General features: G+C 42.8%; 1 protein-coding gene across 3 annotated transcripts in view; it reads left to right on the top strand.

Moving 5' to 3' along the window:
* Nucleotides 1-17,566, top strand: part of w (eye pigment precursor family transporter white) — a 74,197-nt gene extending 56,631 nt beyond the window's left edge. The window contains exons 1-12 of one of the 3 annotated variants that reach the window (XM_071670646.1): nt 3,295-3,452; nt 8,087-8,243; nt 8,854-9,092; nt 9,497-9,568; nt 9,805-9,903; nt 10,405-10,643; nt 10,956-11,139; nt 12,516-12,668; nt 13,284-13,415; nt 14,083-14,311; nt 14,766-14,871; nt 15,080-17,566. In XM_071670646.1, the coding sequence (XP_071526747.1) occupies nt 3,429-3,452; nt 8,087-8,243; nt 8,854-9,092; nt 9,497-9,568; nt 9,805-9,903; nt 10,405-10,643; nt 10,956-11,139; nt 12,516-12,668; nt 13,284-13,415; nt 14,083-14,311; nt 14,766-14,871; nt 15,080-15,350 (1,905 nt within the window). In that variant the 5' untranslated portion in view covers nt 3,295-3,428 and the 3' untranslated portion in view covers nt 15,351-17,566. Of the gene's footprint in view, nt 1-3,294; nt 3,453-4,861; nt 5,113-8,086; nt 8,244-8,853; nt 9,093-9,496; nt 9,569-9,804; nt 9,904-10,404; nt 10,644-10,955; nt 11,140-12,515; nt 12,669-13,283; nt 13,416-14,082; nt 14,312-14,765; nt 14,872-15,079 lie in introns of those variants that run through there. The other 2 variants (XM_071670645.1, XM_071670644.1) reach the window with 2 other exon arrangements.
* Nucleotides 17,567-17,927: the final 361 nt, after the last annotated feature.

Below are 17,927 nucleotides of genomic sequence, written 5' to 3'. Positions count from 1 at the left end.
TTGGGTATGGGCGCTCATGGAGATGAAACACGAGAGATCGAGAATGTATCAATTACTGCCTTGGTCCGCGTCAACGTCATCAGTAATCATTTTTTTCTGCGTCATAGAAACAGAGAGAAAAAAGAAAGACAATTAACTCGTATATAGCGTGTGTGTCACGATCACGTTTGTGTCGCTAGAAATAAACATTCTATAACGAGTCCATAAGCAAATATAGACACTACTACAGACGTGGGATAATCACCCTTGGGAACACCCTTCCTCCCTCGACAATCGCTCTCGATCGTACGATAGATAGGCGGAGGATAACTTGCTTGATAGAGATCACACATGACCTTTGTTCCAGTCCATAATTCTCTCTCTCTAACTGTGCTAACTTTTAACTTTCTAACCCTAGCACATTATCTGCGTTTAAAGGTTATTAGGACTGATAAAGTCCAACGGGTAGTGAACACGACATTCGTGGGCAGTGCACACGACATTCGTGGGCAGTGCACACGACATTCGTGGGCAGTGCACACGACATTCGTGGGCAGTGCACACGACATTCGTGGGCAGTGCACACGACATTCGTGGGCAGTGCACACGACATTCGTGGGCAGTGCACACGACATCTTCAGTACACAACACGACACTGGTGGGCAGTACACACGACAGTGTAAGAACACCACACGACATAGATAGACACTACACACCGTCAGTGGCACTACACAACACTAAACCACTGGACAGTACACACGACAGTGTCAGTACACAATACGACACCACTTAACAGGACAGTACACACAAAAGCAGCTGAACAAAGGATAGTCTTCACACCATATTCGTATAAACATCCAAATCTCTAAAATGATCAGCCATCTTGAATGAAATTAAGTGGTAATATATATATATATATATATATATATATATATATATATATATATATATATATATATATATATATATATATATATATACACACACACACACACACACACACACACACACACACACACACACACACACACAGCTCCTAATCAATATCTTTCTCTACAGTGTGGCTGGGTGGTGCAACGGTATTATTCATCAGATGATAATAATAACAATATTGACATTGAACAAAGATAAGTAATATAAACTGGATTTGCTTTATTGTCTGATAAAGTGACGTTCGATTCAGTACACGAAGCCTATCTAACACTTATTAACAAAAATACTTTATATCCTACTCTGTTACACCCTTACTTAGACCAGTTGCTAAGAATCCTCAGGAATAATTTTAGAGTACATTGTTGATTCATTCTTTCAAGTAGAATATAAATTCCAAAGCATCAGAAAGACATAACTAACCAAACACGCCTGCCAAAGAACAGGCCAAATGTTATATATACATGATATCAAAACTTGCAGTCATGCCTAAAAATCCCAATCTTGAATATAAGAAGATAAAAACCAAACAAAGGAGAAGAGAAAGATAAGAAGAAAACAGAATTTGATATCTTTTTATAAGATACACAGAACAAATTCTTTTTACTTTTTTTTTAAAAGGAACATCAGCTTCAAATGTCGTTCTAATACTAAATACCCTAAATGTAAACAGGGATCAAATCTTAATACCCTAATTATAAATAAGGATCAAATCTTAATACCCTAATTATGAATAAGGATCAAATCTTAATTTCTACTCTACGTCAGAGGTTGTGCTTATACGCTCCAGTTAAGCCGATTCGAATGAGTGGGATCCGCTGTAAACCTAAGATTTCATGACAACCCCTTAAAGAGACCTTAGGGCGCCCGCAAAACAAAATACCTCGGTATAAAGTCTACAAATCACACAACCAGTGAATGGAGCAAAACCAAAATTTCGTCTTATCGTATCCAAAAGGAATCTTATCCGTCAAGGAATGCGAAGAACAAGGAGGAAAAAAAGATTCATTAATGTAACTTCATCTGAGCATGAAATACCCTTTGTATAAATCACGTCAGAGAGAGAGAGAGAGAGAGAGAGAGAGAGAGAGAGAGAGAGAGAGAGAGAGAGAGAGAGAGAGAGAGAGAGAGAGAGAGAGAGAGAGAGGTTTGAGAATTACACGAACGAGGAATTTCAGGAATAATCACCCACTACGAATAAGTTCCCATCACATATTAAAGGTCACCGGGGATCGTCAACTTCATCATTGGAAAACTGGTTTATGTGCTAGTTCAGTAAGTCAAGGTAGGATGATAATAATAATAATAATAATAATAATAATAATGATAATAACAACAACAATAAAGATAAATAAATAAATGAATTTGGTTTAGGAAACGCTTGGATACACCGTACCTTTGCAGGGAAGATCTCGAATCATCTATACGTTTATTTACATCCACCTGACTAATGAAAACGTCTTGCAAAAGTGCAAGATAAATAATTATCAATAAATAATTCTGTTTGATAAAACAAATAACAGATAAGCATAGATGTCCCTTAAATTTCGTTACGCGATGATAAGGTTTACCATTACTTCCACATTTTCTGTGGATGGTTAGAAAACAAAGAACACGGAATAAGGAAATAATAGTGTATGACTAACCATAGTACAATAAAATACACAAATGATATTAATACAAGACTGTAACGAGAATGGAATACTACTTATACACAGGTAGGTAGTTATTACCCATTACTAAAGTCTCTTGCTCTGAAAATATCTGTGTTTAGAAAAGCTGCAATCTTTATAAATTAGACGAGACACACAGCATCTCATGAGGTTTCATGAGTACCTGACTCAGATCTTTCACGTTATGACCAAGGTTAAGATGCAAGTTAGAGTGTTACTCTTGACCACGTACAATGAACAGATGAACGAACGGACCACGGACAGACATACGATGAGAACAGACAAAGCGACTTCTAAATGTATGCTATAAAGACGACAGCACAACGAGAAGAACCTCCTGTTCTAACTCTACAAATACTTCTTAACCTACCGTTGACCATGTTACGTTACTTACTAGAAGAGCACATCAGCTCACAACTGACTTAAACCTATCATGTTTGTCCATCTCATTACTAAGACAGTTCGTTGTACTATCGACTGAGGGTCTGTAGTTAGTACTCACAAGAAAGACATTGTATCTAATTTATCACCGTCATATCAGAGCACAAGTGGTATATGCACCTCTTGGATTACGCCCACGGTTTACACAAGATCAAGGTAAAGGAGTGAAAAAAATTCACACCCGTGTTGTTGCCTTCTACTTCCATCCACAGTCGCGTAAGTCGCCCCATTGTTAGCGTCTCACTTGCCGCTCTGCATTCAGTCGCCTCACTCGCCAAGCAGACCAGTTGTCCTGCTGACCACGGCCGCACCACGCTGCAGAGACATCAGTTCTTGCTTCCCACTAGCTACTGCGTCTACTACCACAACACTCGGCAGCCAGTACATCTCCTTCCTACCTCCCAAATGGAAGACAGAGAGCTAGATGAGGTCAGCCATACCATATGTAATATCAGTTCTCAACGGTGACTTCGAGTAATATATTTGCCCTTATTCTTTGTAATTTTTGAACGGTCTGTTGCTGTTCCTTAGCTTTGATAGCAGCATATCGTAATCAATATGATAGACCTTTCGTATTTCTATGTGTATTGTAATCTGAGTTGATATGGTGTCCTATATTAATTTCTTTGAGGTGGAACTGAATTGATGTTTTTATGATCATTGTTACCCCCTCCATGAACCTCGCTCTCTCCACTATTCTACCTTGTCCCGATCCCCACTCCCTCCACACGCCCGACCCCCACCTCACATACACACAAAAAGGCATTCCTTCCCTTAGACTACCATCCCCCACACGACACCTCCCCTTCCCTAACCCTACTTCCATAAACCTCTCCTCCCCTCCCACATGGCCCCACCCCATACATACTGGGGTTGCGTACGCACAGACACAAGGTCCAGGCGAGGTGGTCTATGGGTTTAACACTACTGGTAAAGATGCAGTCCCTTAGAAGCTGTTGAGGAAAAGGATAGCGAAGCAAAAGGATTTCTCCCCGCCCACCACTCTCTCCGGCAACACACCTCGCCTCGGGAGAGAGAGAGAGAGAGAGAGAGAGAGAGAGAGAGAGAGAGAGAGAGAGAGAGAGAGAGAGAGAGAGAGAGAGAGAGAGAGAGAGAGAGAGTGTACGAGTATAAAACCAGTAAAAGAAGAAGAGAGAAACCAGGAGAGTGAGAGTGAATTAATATAATTCATAATATGACCGAAGGGACCGAACAGAGCGAGGAACAGACAGTAAGAATGTTAGCAGCAGACTCCGGGTGAGAGCCTGGGAGGACCTGCGACAGCAGTAGCAGTAGGAGGAGCCGAAGAGGCAGCAGTAGGAGGAGCAGGAGGTGCGTGACACACTGCTACATCAGTGGCTCCACCCCTCCCCCCCCAGCAACTTACCCACTCCCTCATTTCCCAACAATAGCGGAGCGCCACCATCACCTGACTTTGAGCACCCCGTCAGAATGACACAGCTCTCCATCGTCGCACCACCCGGTGCTCAGCCTCCCCAGATTCTCCTACCATCACCTACCCTAGATATTTAGAAATCTTATGGAGACCAAGTAGCGTCTGGTGTAGACGTGGACGTAATACTGGCGATAACTGTATACGAGAACATGAGACAATTGAGAAATGCGAGTGTGTGTGTGTGGGATGAACACGGAGCAATAATAAGACGGAGGGGAGGAGTAATGTCACGTACCTGCCCAGGAGTACCCCAGGGGGGTGTAAGAGTGGGGGGGTAATCGAGAACAAGAAGGTGGGAGGGGAGTGGAGAGGGGAGAAGCTCATTGCGTAAGGGGGGTACGTACAGGGGGGGAGGATAGAAGAATGAACTGAGTGGAAGGTTGCGGGGGGGAGAGGGAGGAAGCAGGTGTGGTAGTGGCTCGTGAGCCAGGCTGGGACGTGCAGTGAGGTTGTAGGCGTGTGGCAAACCCAGGCAAGTGACCTTGTCTAGTGCCTCTTGTGGTGCCGCGGTGTTGCCTCCTCAAGGGGCAGAGCCTCACCTCTACCGTGTCAAGGCACTGGCATTCCTACCAACAAGAGCGACGCGGGCCGTCTGACATGGGGATTCCGAAATTGTCGTCGTCTAAGAAGCTGGTGAGTAGCGCTGACTGAGGTTTCTTCTATGGTTCCACCTGCTGAGTGGAACTGGCTTGAGGAAGATTTTCCACATCTTGATCCACTCAGATGAATGACGTTTACGAACACTTGCCCTCCTAGGATCCTGGCTGAAAAACCTTGGTGAATATTTCAGTGAATGTGATTCACTGGACAGATAGGAATACAGTCATAAGGCAAACTCAAGTAAGAGTTGGGAACCTTATTGTTGACACTTGTCTCGGTCTTACAGTCGACCATAAGAACGAAACACGATCAAGGATAAAATTCCCAGCTCTTGCTTGTGTGTCCTTTGATACCTTATTATCATTTCAGTGAGATGTGTACCCAAAAAACGAAACCCTCCAACGGTTTGCTCTAATTCATAAACATTTGCTCTCGTGTCACTGACAGAAAACAAAATTGATAATCAATAAGTAAATTGTTAAAACTGGAACACGAGGAAAGGAGTGAGAGTAAAGCTCTATATATACACTTTTAACTCTGCACCATCGGGGCACACGCAAGGTGAGAGATTATGTCGTCTCAGAATTATCTTTAAATCCTGAAGAAAGAGATAAAAGATTTTTCGGTTGTTGGATGTAACAGGTTGACACCAACCAGCCGACCAGTTGTCTACTCCTGTTTACATGGACTGAAACTAGTCGTAAACTTCATGCAAAAAAGAAGAAAAAAAGTTTTGCTTAGCAGGGAATCCCCATCCCGAGCTCCACAGGCAAGCAAAGGGAAAGGACGTCTTAAACCTCAAGAGAAAAAGTTAAACGTAACCCGAAAGGGGGACGAGTTGGACTCAAGTTTTGGTAACGACCCTAGACAAGGAGGTGGTCACCGCCAAGACAGCGACCCTCAGTGAATATAGTGATCATGGCCAACTAACTGTCGATATAGATGGCAGTGACTCAGGTAAAGTTGTGACCCAGACTATGGTAGTGATCCCAGACGTTCTTGACTGTGACTTCATAGATGGTATTGACCAAAACAAAGGTTTTCGCCGAGGTAGTAGTGACCCAAAAGCGACCGTTGAATTCGTAAGGAAGCTGAGCAGTGACATAGGGATGAGTCAGATCAGAAAATGTGTGGTTAGAAACGTGCGGTGAAGCTACGTGTGGGTAGTGGGTTTCTATGATGAGCGATAAGGAAATGTTTGACGAGAGAGGATGTGTGGCGACTGGATGTGTAGTAAGGGGACGTGTGGTAATGGAATGTGTCCAGTGAAGAGCGTGGGGTGAGGGATGTGGTAGAGGATGTGTGGTGAGGGGTGTGTGATGTGAAATGTGTCATGATTGGTAAGTGGTGAAGATGATAAGATACGTAGTGACTGCGTACAGTGAAGGATGGGAGCTCTTCAGTGATGGCATGATTGCCTACTTATAGTATAATAAACGGAATGTAGTTAGCAGTCTACATAAAGAATATACACATAACAGTCTTAAATAAATTCAGCGGTAGCAGTAAGACGAGATAAACCCTGATATCAATATTAGATATAGATATAGACAAAAGAATAGGCTCGATGGAATATCATTTCAAACCTCTGTCACCAACTTAGCATCGACGAGGCTTCATCGTCTATAAAGGGGATCGAGTAAGTAAACTTCACAGGAGTGAATTTCCTTTACGTCAACCAGGCAGTGTACTGCCACTGCAGGTCGCTACTGGCTGCTGAGCCTTGTGACTCTGGATGGCACAATCGTTCGTGTCTCTGCCTCGCTGCAGGGGATATACAGCGTCGAGAATGACAGTAGGATTTAGGATTCAACGTTGTCCCTCAAGCTATTCAAGAATCAGAGCGACGGTGTGCCTTTGGTGTGTCTTTTTACATGTGTACGTGTGTGCGTGTGTGTGTGTGTGTGTGTGTGTGTGTGTGTGTGTGTGTGTGTGTGTGTGTGTAAGTATATTCATATATATGTGTGTTACTGTACATGTATATACGTATGTAAATGATTACCTATGTGATACATGTGTTACCTATTTGTATCTGTATGAAGAGGGAGTTTTACAGTCGTTGGACGCTATCTGCTATCTACTATCGTGTACTGTATATGTATGTATGTATGTATGTATGTATGTATATATGTACGTATGCTTGTAAGGGATGAGTGTCCCAGAATATCAAGAAGACGTATAGCTGTTGCTTTCATAACTAAAACAGTTGTATAGGTGTCTGATTGGGTAGGTTTCCTCAGTGCAACAAGAAGAAATGTTTCTTTCAACATAACTACAAATAACTGCGTTGTAGCAGAAGGGCATCACAGCTAAAAAGATTTTCTAGTAATCAGACGAATCTATTGCTACATACTGCTGAACAGACGCGTGCAGCTCCTCGCCTCGTATCTAACAGACGTGTCATTTCTCCTTTTCATGAAACAAAAATACAACTGATGTATTTTTGTCACTTTTGTGTCAATCCGAGTGTGATTTGATGTGTTTTGTCTCCCATTATGTTCAACAGATGTGTTCTAATGATATTGGACAAATACCTTCTGTCATGTGATATTAAAAGCAAACTTTTTCAAATGTTTTTCTTTTTTCTTCTTTTGATAAGGGTGTTCTGTGTTTCACAGGGAATGTGAAAAAGCAAGATGTACACTTCCCTATAAAGTTAAAGATAATGCGCATTTTCCTAGTGTTCGTAAAGAGGTGTTTATCACGTTCGAAAATGGTGTGTGTCTTTTTCCTCATTATCTAAAGAACATCTGTGAGTCTTGCCCAGATATATCTGAAAAGAGGCACGTGTATCCCTTATAATGTTGAAAATCTAGTGTTATAAAAACGAAGACATACACCCCCACCTCCCTAAAAAAAAAACTGACAGAGCTGTGTGGGTATATTTCCACATAACGTTAAGAAAAATGTAACTGTTCCCTTAGCTTTTGAAGTGCACGTCTACGTCCCCCATTATGCTCACCACAGGGATGTGACGGAGGCTAATCTCTCTCTACCTGTCTTACAGAGCGAGAGCGACACGTCGGTGGTGGTGGGTGGGGCGGACCAGATCACCTACTCCTGGCATAATGTCAACGTCTACTCCCAGCCCAGCGCCACGGGCGGCACGGGCATCTTCCGCAGGAAGAAGCAACAGTCCAGAGAAAAGCATATCTTAAAGAATGGTCAGTGTGCTGCGTCCCCCAATCTCTTAAACTATCTCAACTGTCACCGCAATTTCTTTTTAAACTTCTGCATGCGGTCCACATTTATTATATTCTAACTCAGCCCATGGCATTCATCTAGCACTCGTATACTGTAAAATTCCTTCTTTACATCTTTCTGATACGTTTCTACATAACATCATGATATGTCCTGTGGTTGTTCTATCCTTACATCTTTCGAAGAACAAGTTTTCACTGTCTCCCTCATCATCAGTCTGGTTGAAAACCTTATAAGTTATGACAGTGTCACTCTCCTCTCTTCTTTGGTGGTCAAATTCAAGCCTCTAGCCTTTCCCTGCAATTCAGCTCTTAATTCTGGTGTCATCTTTGCTGCTCCTTCTCTAGATCTTCTGTACGAACTCTTGTGTTTCTTTATGTGTCGTAACCAAACCTAAGAGGCATATTCAGGTTTGGCCTAACGGAGGTTGTGAATACTCTGCTGAGTACCTCCCTTATCAACCACGAACCGAATTCAGTTCTGATACATACCAGCAGACAGTTCGTCTCCTTAACTGTTCTCCTAAGATTCCGTAACAGGTATCACTTGAGACCGTCACTGCTGTTCTTACAGTGACCGGCTTGTGCCGCCCTGGGGAGCTGCTGGCCATCATGGGCGCCTCAGGGGCGGGCAAGACCACCCTCCTCAACGTCCTTACACACCGCAACAACGACAAGCTCCGAGTCACCGGCGACCTCTACGTGAACGGCCGTCGTGTTGACCCCGACGCCCTCACTAGCCGCTCAGCCTACGTGCAGCAGGACGACCTCTTCATCGGTCTCCTCACCGTCAGGGAACAGCTCATCTTCCAGGTAAATCGTCACGATTCCCGAGACGTATGAGTCTTCATGTTTACTGGTCAAAGAACACCACATAAGTTGTGTGTGTGTGTGTGTGTGTGTGTGTGTGTGTAAGATATCAGGATACCATTGTTCTCCTAAAGTAGATACTCCATTTTTCGTGGCTTTATTGAATCTCATATTCAATACTTCATTCCTTTATAGCTTCAGTTTTCGGGCGAAGAATCACCTCACAGTCTTGATTCGTGAATATATCTAACGACTTGATATTGCAAGCCTCTGTAGAGAGGTCATTGGGTGGACGTGAAGATGAAATGCCTCACTTGGGCCAACAAGCCAAGTTGTGCAGTCTCCTTCCATTGTTACGTGCAGCACATGTAACAACAGTTGGTAATACATGACATGTCTTTCCTCAGGCCATGTTGCGCATGGACCGATTTCTGACGAAGGACCAGAGAATGACCCGCGTGGACGAAGTCATCAGTGAGGTCAGTATAGGTCACCGGCGAGGTCACTGCCAGACAAGAGTATTACATCATATTATCAATCATTAACATCATTGCGTATCATCACCCATGATTAATTACTATACATGTTTATAATAACATCCATCATACTATTGCCCATGTAAAGCTTAGGAGCAAATTAATTCCATCCACTGATTCTATACATAATATAATGTGATATGCAATATATCTGTTGACACTACCACTCCCCTCTCTAGCTCGGCCTGACCAAGTGTAGCGACACTAAGATCGGTGTTCCGGGCCGCATCAGGGGAATTTCTGGTGGGGAGATGAAGAGACTAGCTTTTGCCTGCGAGGTGAGCATTGTTATCGCATCATATACTGGAATTCATCATCTCTAGTGACTACATCATCACAGTCAGTGGGCTGGAGTTATCGTCATTAAAATCTGTTTATTACTCGATGTTTTTATTGTTTTATATATATACCATACAAGTTTCTGAACTCATGTCGACCATATTCAATGTATAGCATAAGATATAATGATGTGTTCTTGTCATCCTGGACGTATTCATTCATATGCATTAGGCATTAGGTATTAAAGTAAGTAGGTAACAGGTCTATTCTATGTCTACCCTCTCGCCAGTCTTCTGGGGTTTGAGGTTAAGGATTCAATTTCAGCAATACTGACACCATAAGAGCATGCATGTGTGCACTTGACCCCTATGGATAGCAATCATTAGATGTCCAAGTCTAGGGACAGAAGTATCTTTATGGTAGGCAACAGTTGTTAATTGCAAAATGTTTTATCTGTCGTACTGTTATGGGTATAACTAGTCACAACCACAACGCCGCAGGTGCTGACCAACCCGCCACTCATGTTCTGCGACGAACCCACCTCTGGCCTGGACTCCTTTATGGCCCAGAACGTAGTGGCTGTCATGAAGAATATGGCTGAGCGAGGCAAGACCATCATCTCGACCATTCACCAGCCCAGCTCTGAAGTCTATGCCATGTTCGACCGGGTTCTCCTCATGGCTGAGGGTCGAGTGGCCTTCCTAGGCGAAGTGGACGCCGCCTACCAGTTCTTCAACAGGTCAGACCAAAGGACATTTTGTGGTCGTGCTTCACACAGCCAAGTTGCCTCATGTTAAACCCTTCTGACAGACAGGGAATCTTCACGTTTACTGGGACTTTGTTCCTCGTGATCATACACACAGAGATGAACTTTACGAGATCATCCGATCTTAAGACACCAGTATCTAGGCTCGCGGACCATAATCATCAAGGTAGTAAGAATTTCTGATAACAGTTTGAAAGAAGTCACGATTGCTTCGTCTTAAAAACAGCCTTAAGTTCATAATTTCTTTACATTTGACTACAAAGTTTCTTTTGGTCTTTTCCTCAGAATCGGTCTTCCATGCCCTCCTAACTACAACCCGGCTGACTTCTTCATCTCAACGCTGGCGGTGCAGCCGGGCAAGGAGGAGAGCTGCAAGAAGGCCATCACAATGATCTGCGACGAATTCATCAAATCGGAGGAAGGCATCAACATCGAGCGCGCCGTCAGGGAGAACTCAAAAGAAGTCGAAGTGAGTCAGTACCGCGGGGTCTCGAACTCGTCTGTGCTTGTAGACCTAATAGGCAATCTTGGCGTGGGGTTGTGTTTGTTAGTAGTATACGTAGCATAGGGAGATATGGCGTGAGATCATGGAACAAAAGTCCTGCCCATCTTCAGATGTAGCAGAGGCAGACATGTTACCACAGGCGTCTGCACAGTGAGCGTGGACAAGTATGGAACACAAGTAAAAGTCTTACTCAAGAGTGGGCCAAGGGGCTAGAAGAATCTCATCCTCAGCCTGTAAGGAAAAGCATTTCATCTCACGAAACCAATACCTATACCAAAGTTTATACATTTAACGATCCTCTTTTGTGCATAAACGCTCTGGTCGTAACTAATGTCAGTTCTGCTGTTGAATTATGGAAAAAGTTTGTTATACTTAAAACCCCAAAAGTTTGAAAATTTCCGACTCTGTGCAATTAAAGCAGGACTTAGATTTCATCTTCGAACAATATTTGAGTTTGCGGTGGTTAACATCAATATTGCATGCGTAAAGATAGGTTCAGTGGGAATATTTCCAGATTAATTGTACAGCGAAACTTCGGTCAAAACAGTACGAATTACACATGAACCTTCCACATCATCATAAGGTCAGTCAGAAGGTTTATGCTCAAAGAGGGTTCACGTAAAGGTTAACACTGTCCTACCCCCATAAGAGGGGATCAATTTTTTATGACAAGCGGAATGACTTCGGGAAAACATGCCCCAGTCATGTAGACCTGACTTTTGAAAGGCAGAAACGAGGTAGGAAGAGGGAAAGACGAAATGAGCTCATGACTTTTACAGCTTCGCTGTTCGAGGAAAGAAGAGGTATCATAACACTCAATCCAAATGGAAATTACAGGAATCGTTAATGTCATCCCCCATAAAGATTTTGTGTTGTATTAACTTTTTGGTTAACAAAATCTACCTCTACAACAGCAGGAGGATTAATACTGTCTTCCCCCACAACGGCAGGCTTAGCATCATCCTTTCCCACAACATCGGAAGGATTAACACTGTCCTACCCCTAGAACAGCAGAAGGGGTAATATTGTCCTTTCCCTACAGTAGCAGAAAGGTTAATACTGTTCTTCCCCCACAACATCAGCAGGATGTCCTATCCCACAACAGCAGGTGGATTAACACTGTCCTTACCCTATAACAGCAGGTGGATCAACACTGTCCTTCCCCAAAAACACCAACAGAACGTTCATCCCCACAACAGAAGGAGAGTTACACTGTCCTTCCCCTACAACAACAGGAGGGTTTAACTCTGTTTCCCCCCCCCCTACAACAGCAGAAGGGTAAACACTGTTTTCCCCCCACCACAGCGGAGGGTTAATACTGTCTTCCTCCCCCACAACAGCCGGAGGGTTACGACAGCCAGAGCGACGTGGAGGTGAGGAAGTCGCCCTACAAGGCCTCTTGGTGCACCCAGTTCCGCAACGTCCTCTGGAGGTCGTGGCTCGAGGTCATCCGAGAGCCCATGCTCATCAAGGTCCGCTTCATCCAGGTCATGGTGAGTCTTCCAGGTCATGTTGAATCTCTCAGGTCATGATGAGTACTGAAGATCATACGATGACTCATGAGAACCGTGGTGAGAATCGCAGGTCATGGCGTTGTCCTGCAGGACATGGGTTGAGTCATAGAGACTCACGAGGGTCTTGGTGAATCTTCCTGGTCATTGTGAGCCTCCCATGTCAGGTGAATCTTTCAGGTCATGCTTATCCTTCATCGTCCTCAAGTCTTCCAGCTCTTGGCGAGTATTTCAGCTCACTTTCTCTTTGATGCTAAGTTGTGCTAGTACTGTGTCACCGAACTCAGACTATGGCTGTAAGAGGGTTCATTTTGCGCCGTAGACTTCTGTCCCTGAGGTTGAGTAAGAACTTGTGAAAGACTTTGAACTTCTGTGCCTCTAACGTCCCAGTTTAAGCAGTAGGCTTCTACACAAGTCAAAAGTTTAGAGATAAGAAGATCAAAAGCCCCTAACCACATGTTTAATCACCATTCTTATCTAAGCAGTTATAAGACTGAATGATTCACTTCTATGTTTCCAGCATTTGAAAAGATGGCCCTGCTGGCTATTTTTTATGACACTGTTTCAGGTTGTACACCTCGTTCTCTTCTGTTTCAGGCCATTGCGCTTCTGATCGGCATGATCTACTGGGGTCAGAAACTGACCCAGGAGGGCATCACTAACATCAACGGCGCCCTCTTCCTCCTCCTCACTAATATGACCTTCCAGAACGTCTTCGGCGTCGTCAGTGTAAGTGCGATTTCCTTCCTTCTTACACGATGGAAAGGTTTCATCAGAACGCGAATGGCAGTTTGTATATCGATGTTGATGTCTTCTCTATGTCTGTGCGTCTGCACGAGGATGGAAAACGTAACCTTTAGTTTTATCTGCCTTGTGTAGTGTCATTACCTGGAAAGGTAAATAGTCATATCAATACATGACAAGAGCCAGGGAATGTATGAAAAACTTCCTCCAGTGTTTCAAAATGTGAAGCATGGCAAGTGTATTGATACTATTGTTGGTTTCACATGACCCGCATCCAGGGTTGAAAACAATTCATGTAATAGGAAAGGAATCGAACCCCCGTGTGAATGTGCCATGAAGAAGATTTGAATCCTTATCTCAAGTTTTAAAGTGATACATTATGTTTCATACTTTTTCTGCTTATTGAATTTTGTAAGAAGGCTCATTTGTTACAGTTTTTTTGCATGCGAATGTATATGTGTTTGACGTCAAATTAGTTTCTTGACATGCGGTTAACCTTTTCATTCCAAGGGAAAGGAATATCTTAACAGAACATTGTGATCTCTAAAACTGTTAGAGGAAATGTAGTTCTTCTCTGAGGTAGGAATTGATCACATATCCTCCGACTTCAAATGAATCTTAACTCACACCACTTTTCGACCGTCTTTTGCAGACCTTCTGCGCCCAGCTTCCCATCTTCTTACGAGAGCATTTCAACGGGATGTACCGAACTGACGTCTACTTCCTCTCCAAGATGCTGGCGGAGTTACCGTTCCACATCTTCTACCCATTTGCCTTTGTGGCCATCGCCTACCACATGGTTGGCTTCACCGACGACTATGTCAACTTCTTCATCTGCGCGAGTATCGTCATTCTTGTGGCCAACTGTGCCATATCTTTCGGTAAGCCTCAAGGCAGCGAGTGGAGTACCTAAGGGTGAGTAATGAGGGCGGGAGGCGGGTGGATGGCTGGTGAGTGGTCATTGAGGGTCAACTGGCAGTACAATGAGTGATAGTTGATGAGGGTTGAACGCTGCTGGATATATGGTGGCTGTTAAATGGTTGTGCATACTTGTAGACAGTTAAGTTGAAGGTGGTTGTGGATGAATGAGGTTGTTGATGACGCGTTCCTCAACACTTTTGTATTAATGTATATTTGTATTTGTATTAATATCTATATATCATTTACAGTATATAAGCATACGAAAGTATTCAAACTCTCTGGATATGTTGAGTAACTTCAGATATAAGAACATATTGAAGTTATTAACATAAGAATATAATCATCTATAAGTATTATAGGTGATGATTTTCCAATTTTCAATGCAAGAATAATGCATGTCCATTTCCCTGACAGGGTACATGATATCCTGCATGGCGAGGAACCTGAGCGTGGCATTGGCCATCTCGGCTCCCTTCATCATCCCACTCATGCTATTCGGTGGATTCTTCCTCAACAGCGGGTTAGTATCACCGGGTCATCCCAGTCGTCAGTCTCAACAGAATATACTGAATCTAGGGTAGTCACCCATCTCTTGACTCACGTTTTCTTAGAGCACTTCTGATTCGAAATCTTGTATTGTCTCGTTTTCTACTAACCCGTGTGCCGTTTAAACGCTACACTAAAAATTTTCCTCTGACTCTCATATTGAATCTCTCCCATTCGCACAGGTCGACACCAGTCTACCTGACGTGGTTGAAATACTTGTCGTGGTTCAGCTACGGCAACGAAGCTCTCCTGGTGAACCAGTGGAAGGGAGTTGAGAGCATAGAATGCAACACCAACCAGACCTGCTTCCCCAACGGAGAGGCTGTGCTCTCCTTCCTTCACTACGAGAACGGCAGCATCCCAAACAATGTTCTTTGCCTCGTTGTCCTCATCCTCACTTACAGAACCTTAGCTTTCCTCGCTCTTCTTGCCAAGACGTACCGAAAACAGTAGAGAGTTCCTGCCTCGTGCCCGCCCACGTCCAACTGAACAACGATGCTTCGAATCTTTATGACAGAAAACGAAAACTAGATCTAAGAGACACCTTGCCCTCCAGTCTGTCAAAATCATGAAGGGAAACAAGAGTTCTTAAGTTAAATATAGATTACGGTACCTTTTCGAAGAGCGCAAAATAGATGACGGGTTTATAGAAAATCTAGAAACATAAGTTTTACTTGCGCTACAACATGTACGAAATATATTCCACGAAATATGTATTAGTGTGAACTACTGAAAGCTATGGACATTTCGAGGCCATTAGTAAAGAGCATATCTTAAATACCCGAAGGAGATTCATGCGGTTAAGCATTTTCGAGTGGAGTTTATCTGAACATTCGATAAGCATAAAGTCCAAAGAAGCAACTAGCCAACAATGAATTTCTAAACATTAAGTTCATAACGTTGCTGAGATTTCGGTGCTATATATTTTGGTCCACTTCAAATGGATGGAGTTTGAAAAAAAAAAAAAAGGAGACACACTAGCGACTAAAATCAGACTGACCTGAATGCCAAGCTTGGCCCAACACTCGTAGAAACGCCCAAATCCACTGCATTGGGAACGCACAGTCAGCATTAAAATTAACGTCATCAGTCTTAACCAGAGGGAATACAGAGGCATATTACATTTACCTGCTTCTTCCTGTAACTATCTCCCGGGGATCTGACCTCATTTACAGAATGGAAGGCTAAGCTTGTACCTGTAAATGAGGTCGAAACTCACGTAAACGCGTTGCACGAAAAAGTAAAACAAGTCCAGCATTTCTCCGTATCTTCTGTAAATGACCCAACTCAGGATGCCTGGGGACGGCCTTGACTGAAACACTCAGGGATGATGATTTTTTTTTTCCCCTCCTGGTTTTTGCGCTCGAAAACTTACACTGACCTTGTCATTCATAAAACCCCAGCGGGGTTAATCTACAGCTCCTTCCGCACACACAAATTGCCCCAGAATATGGGTTAAGGAAGCAACAGCGTCAAACAGTGCGACAGAAAATGACCCCCGTCATTTTGAAATGGTATTGTAGATCAATTGCAAAATGTGTTTTCAAAAGTGAGAACTCTTCGTTCGTTCGTGAGAATGGGTGCTAGATGTTTGGGAATTACTTAGAAGGAATCTGTTGTCTCTTAGTGTCTTCGTTTTCTTTATCAATATGAATCAATACAGTAAGTGTTGACCGAAGGGGTTCCCCTACCACCACCATCACCATTATTCTCCTTATTTCGTCTTTGTGAAAGTACAGCTGATAAGCAAATGACGTCATTATCAGATATGGTTAGCAGAACGTCATGAGTGACGTCACCGTTTGCGCCACTGGTGTCATCGTGTTTACAACGGTCGTGCCGATGCGAAATTCACGCACATTAACTCTACTTTTCGATCATATGGGTTTACATTGTAAGTGCTTCACACTATGGGGTCAATACAGTGTTTCAGGCGATTCTAATTTTGATTATAAGTTTTACGTAAATTTCTCTATTTTCTTAAGATCCGTCACACCCAATCCTCTCTCATTCGTTCCTTAAAACATCAATGCAGATTCAAAATGCCCTTATCCATCTTTTCTATAATGCATAACATATCTATGTTGTTTCACATAAAGCAATGTCACTTTTCTCCACCAATGTCAAAATATGTTCGTAAGTAACAAACTTACACTTGAAACAGCACATTCTTATGAGCATTTCTCCCTTAGATATTTAAGGGATTATTTTTATATACATTTTACGGTACTTTGTGCATTGAACATGAGACCTGATCGTAACAAAAGAGTAAGCACTGAGAACAGACACTTTACATGAAACTCTATGTTCCTCTTCGTGAAATTTCTTACACGAGATAAAAGGTTTGAGAATGAGTAAATCAGGTCACACAAGGAAGAATTTTTGATAGCTTTTCATGGGAAGCTAAAATTTCGTATTCTTATCCTTATATGACGTTCATGGCTCACTGAAAAGCTAAAAGTTGGAGAGAAGATTCGTGGTGAGGTTTAGCAAGAGTCACATGAGGTGGTTGGGGATTAACCCAAGTGGCATCGACACATATCACTGGGAAAGGCTTATATTCAGTGGTCGGGACGGGCAAGACCAATGCATTTTTTTTCCGGTGTGTCAAGTGGCTATCATCTCTGTTAACACTGTATGCAAACAACAAATAAAGTCAAAGCATACAACTTGTTTCATTTTCCAGTTATATATATATATATATATATATATATATATATATATATATATATATATATATATATATATATATATATATACATATATATGAGCAGCAACATCACTACGTAAGGAGAAGGGAAGATTGAAGGGAGGAGATGCTACGAGAATTGATGAGACGGAAGAACTTCGATTCTACTCAGAGGATAAAAAAAAAAAAAATCACCCCAGAAATGTAAGCAACTCCATTACCAGAACGAATAAAATCCCTGTTGATATGAAACTGCTTCTCACACGGAGAATAATCACAACACCTGCACAACACTCGGGTGTTCTGAGTGGCATGGAGTTCACTGGTTGTGCCCAAAATGT

The sequence above is a fragment of the Panulirus ornatus genome, chromosome 15 (assembly GCF_036320965.1).
Source record: "Panulirus ornatus isolate Po-2019 chromosome 15, ASM3632096v1, whole genome shotgun sequence".
NCBI lineage: Eukaryota > Metazoa > Arthropoda > Malacostraca > Decapoda > Palinuridae > Panulirus > Panulirus ornatus.
This window is presented reverse-complemented; position numbering and strand designations above follow the sequence as displayed.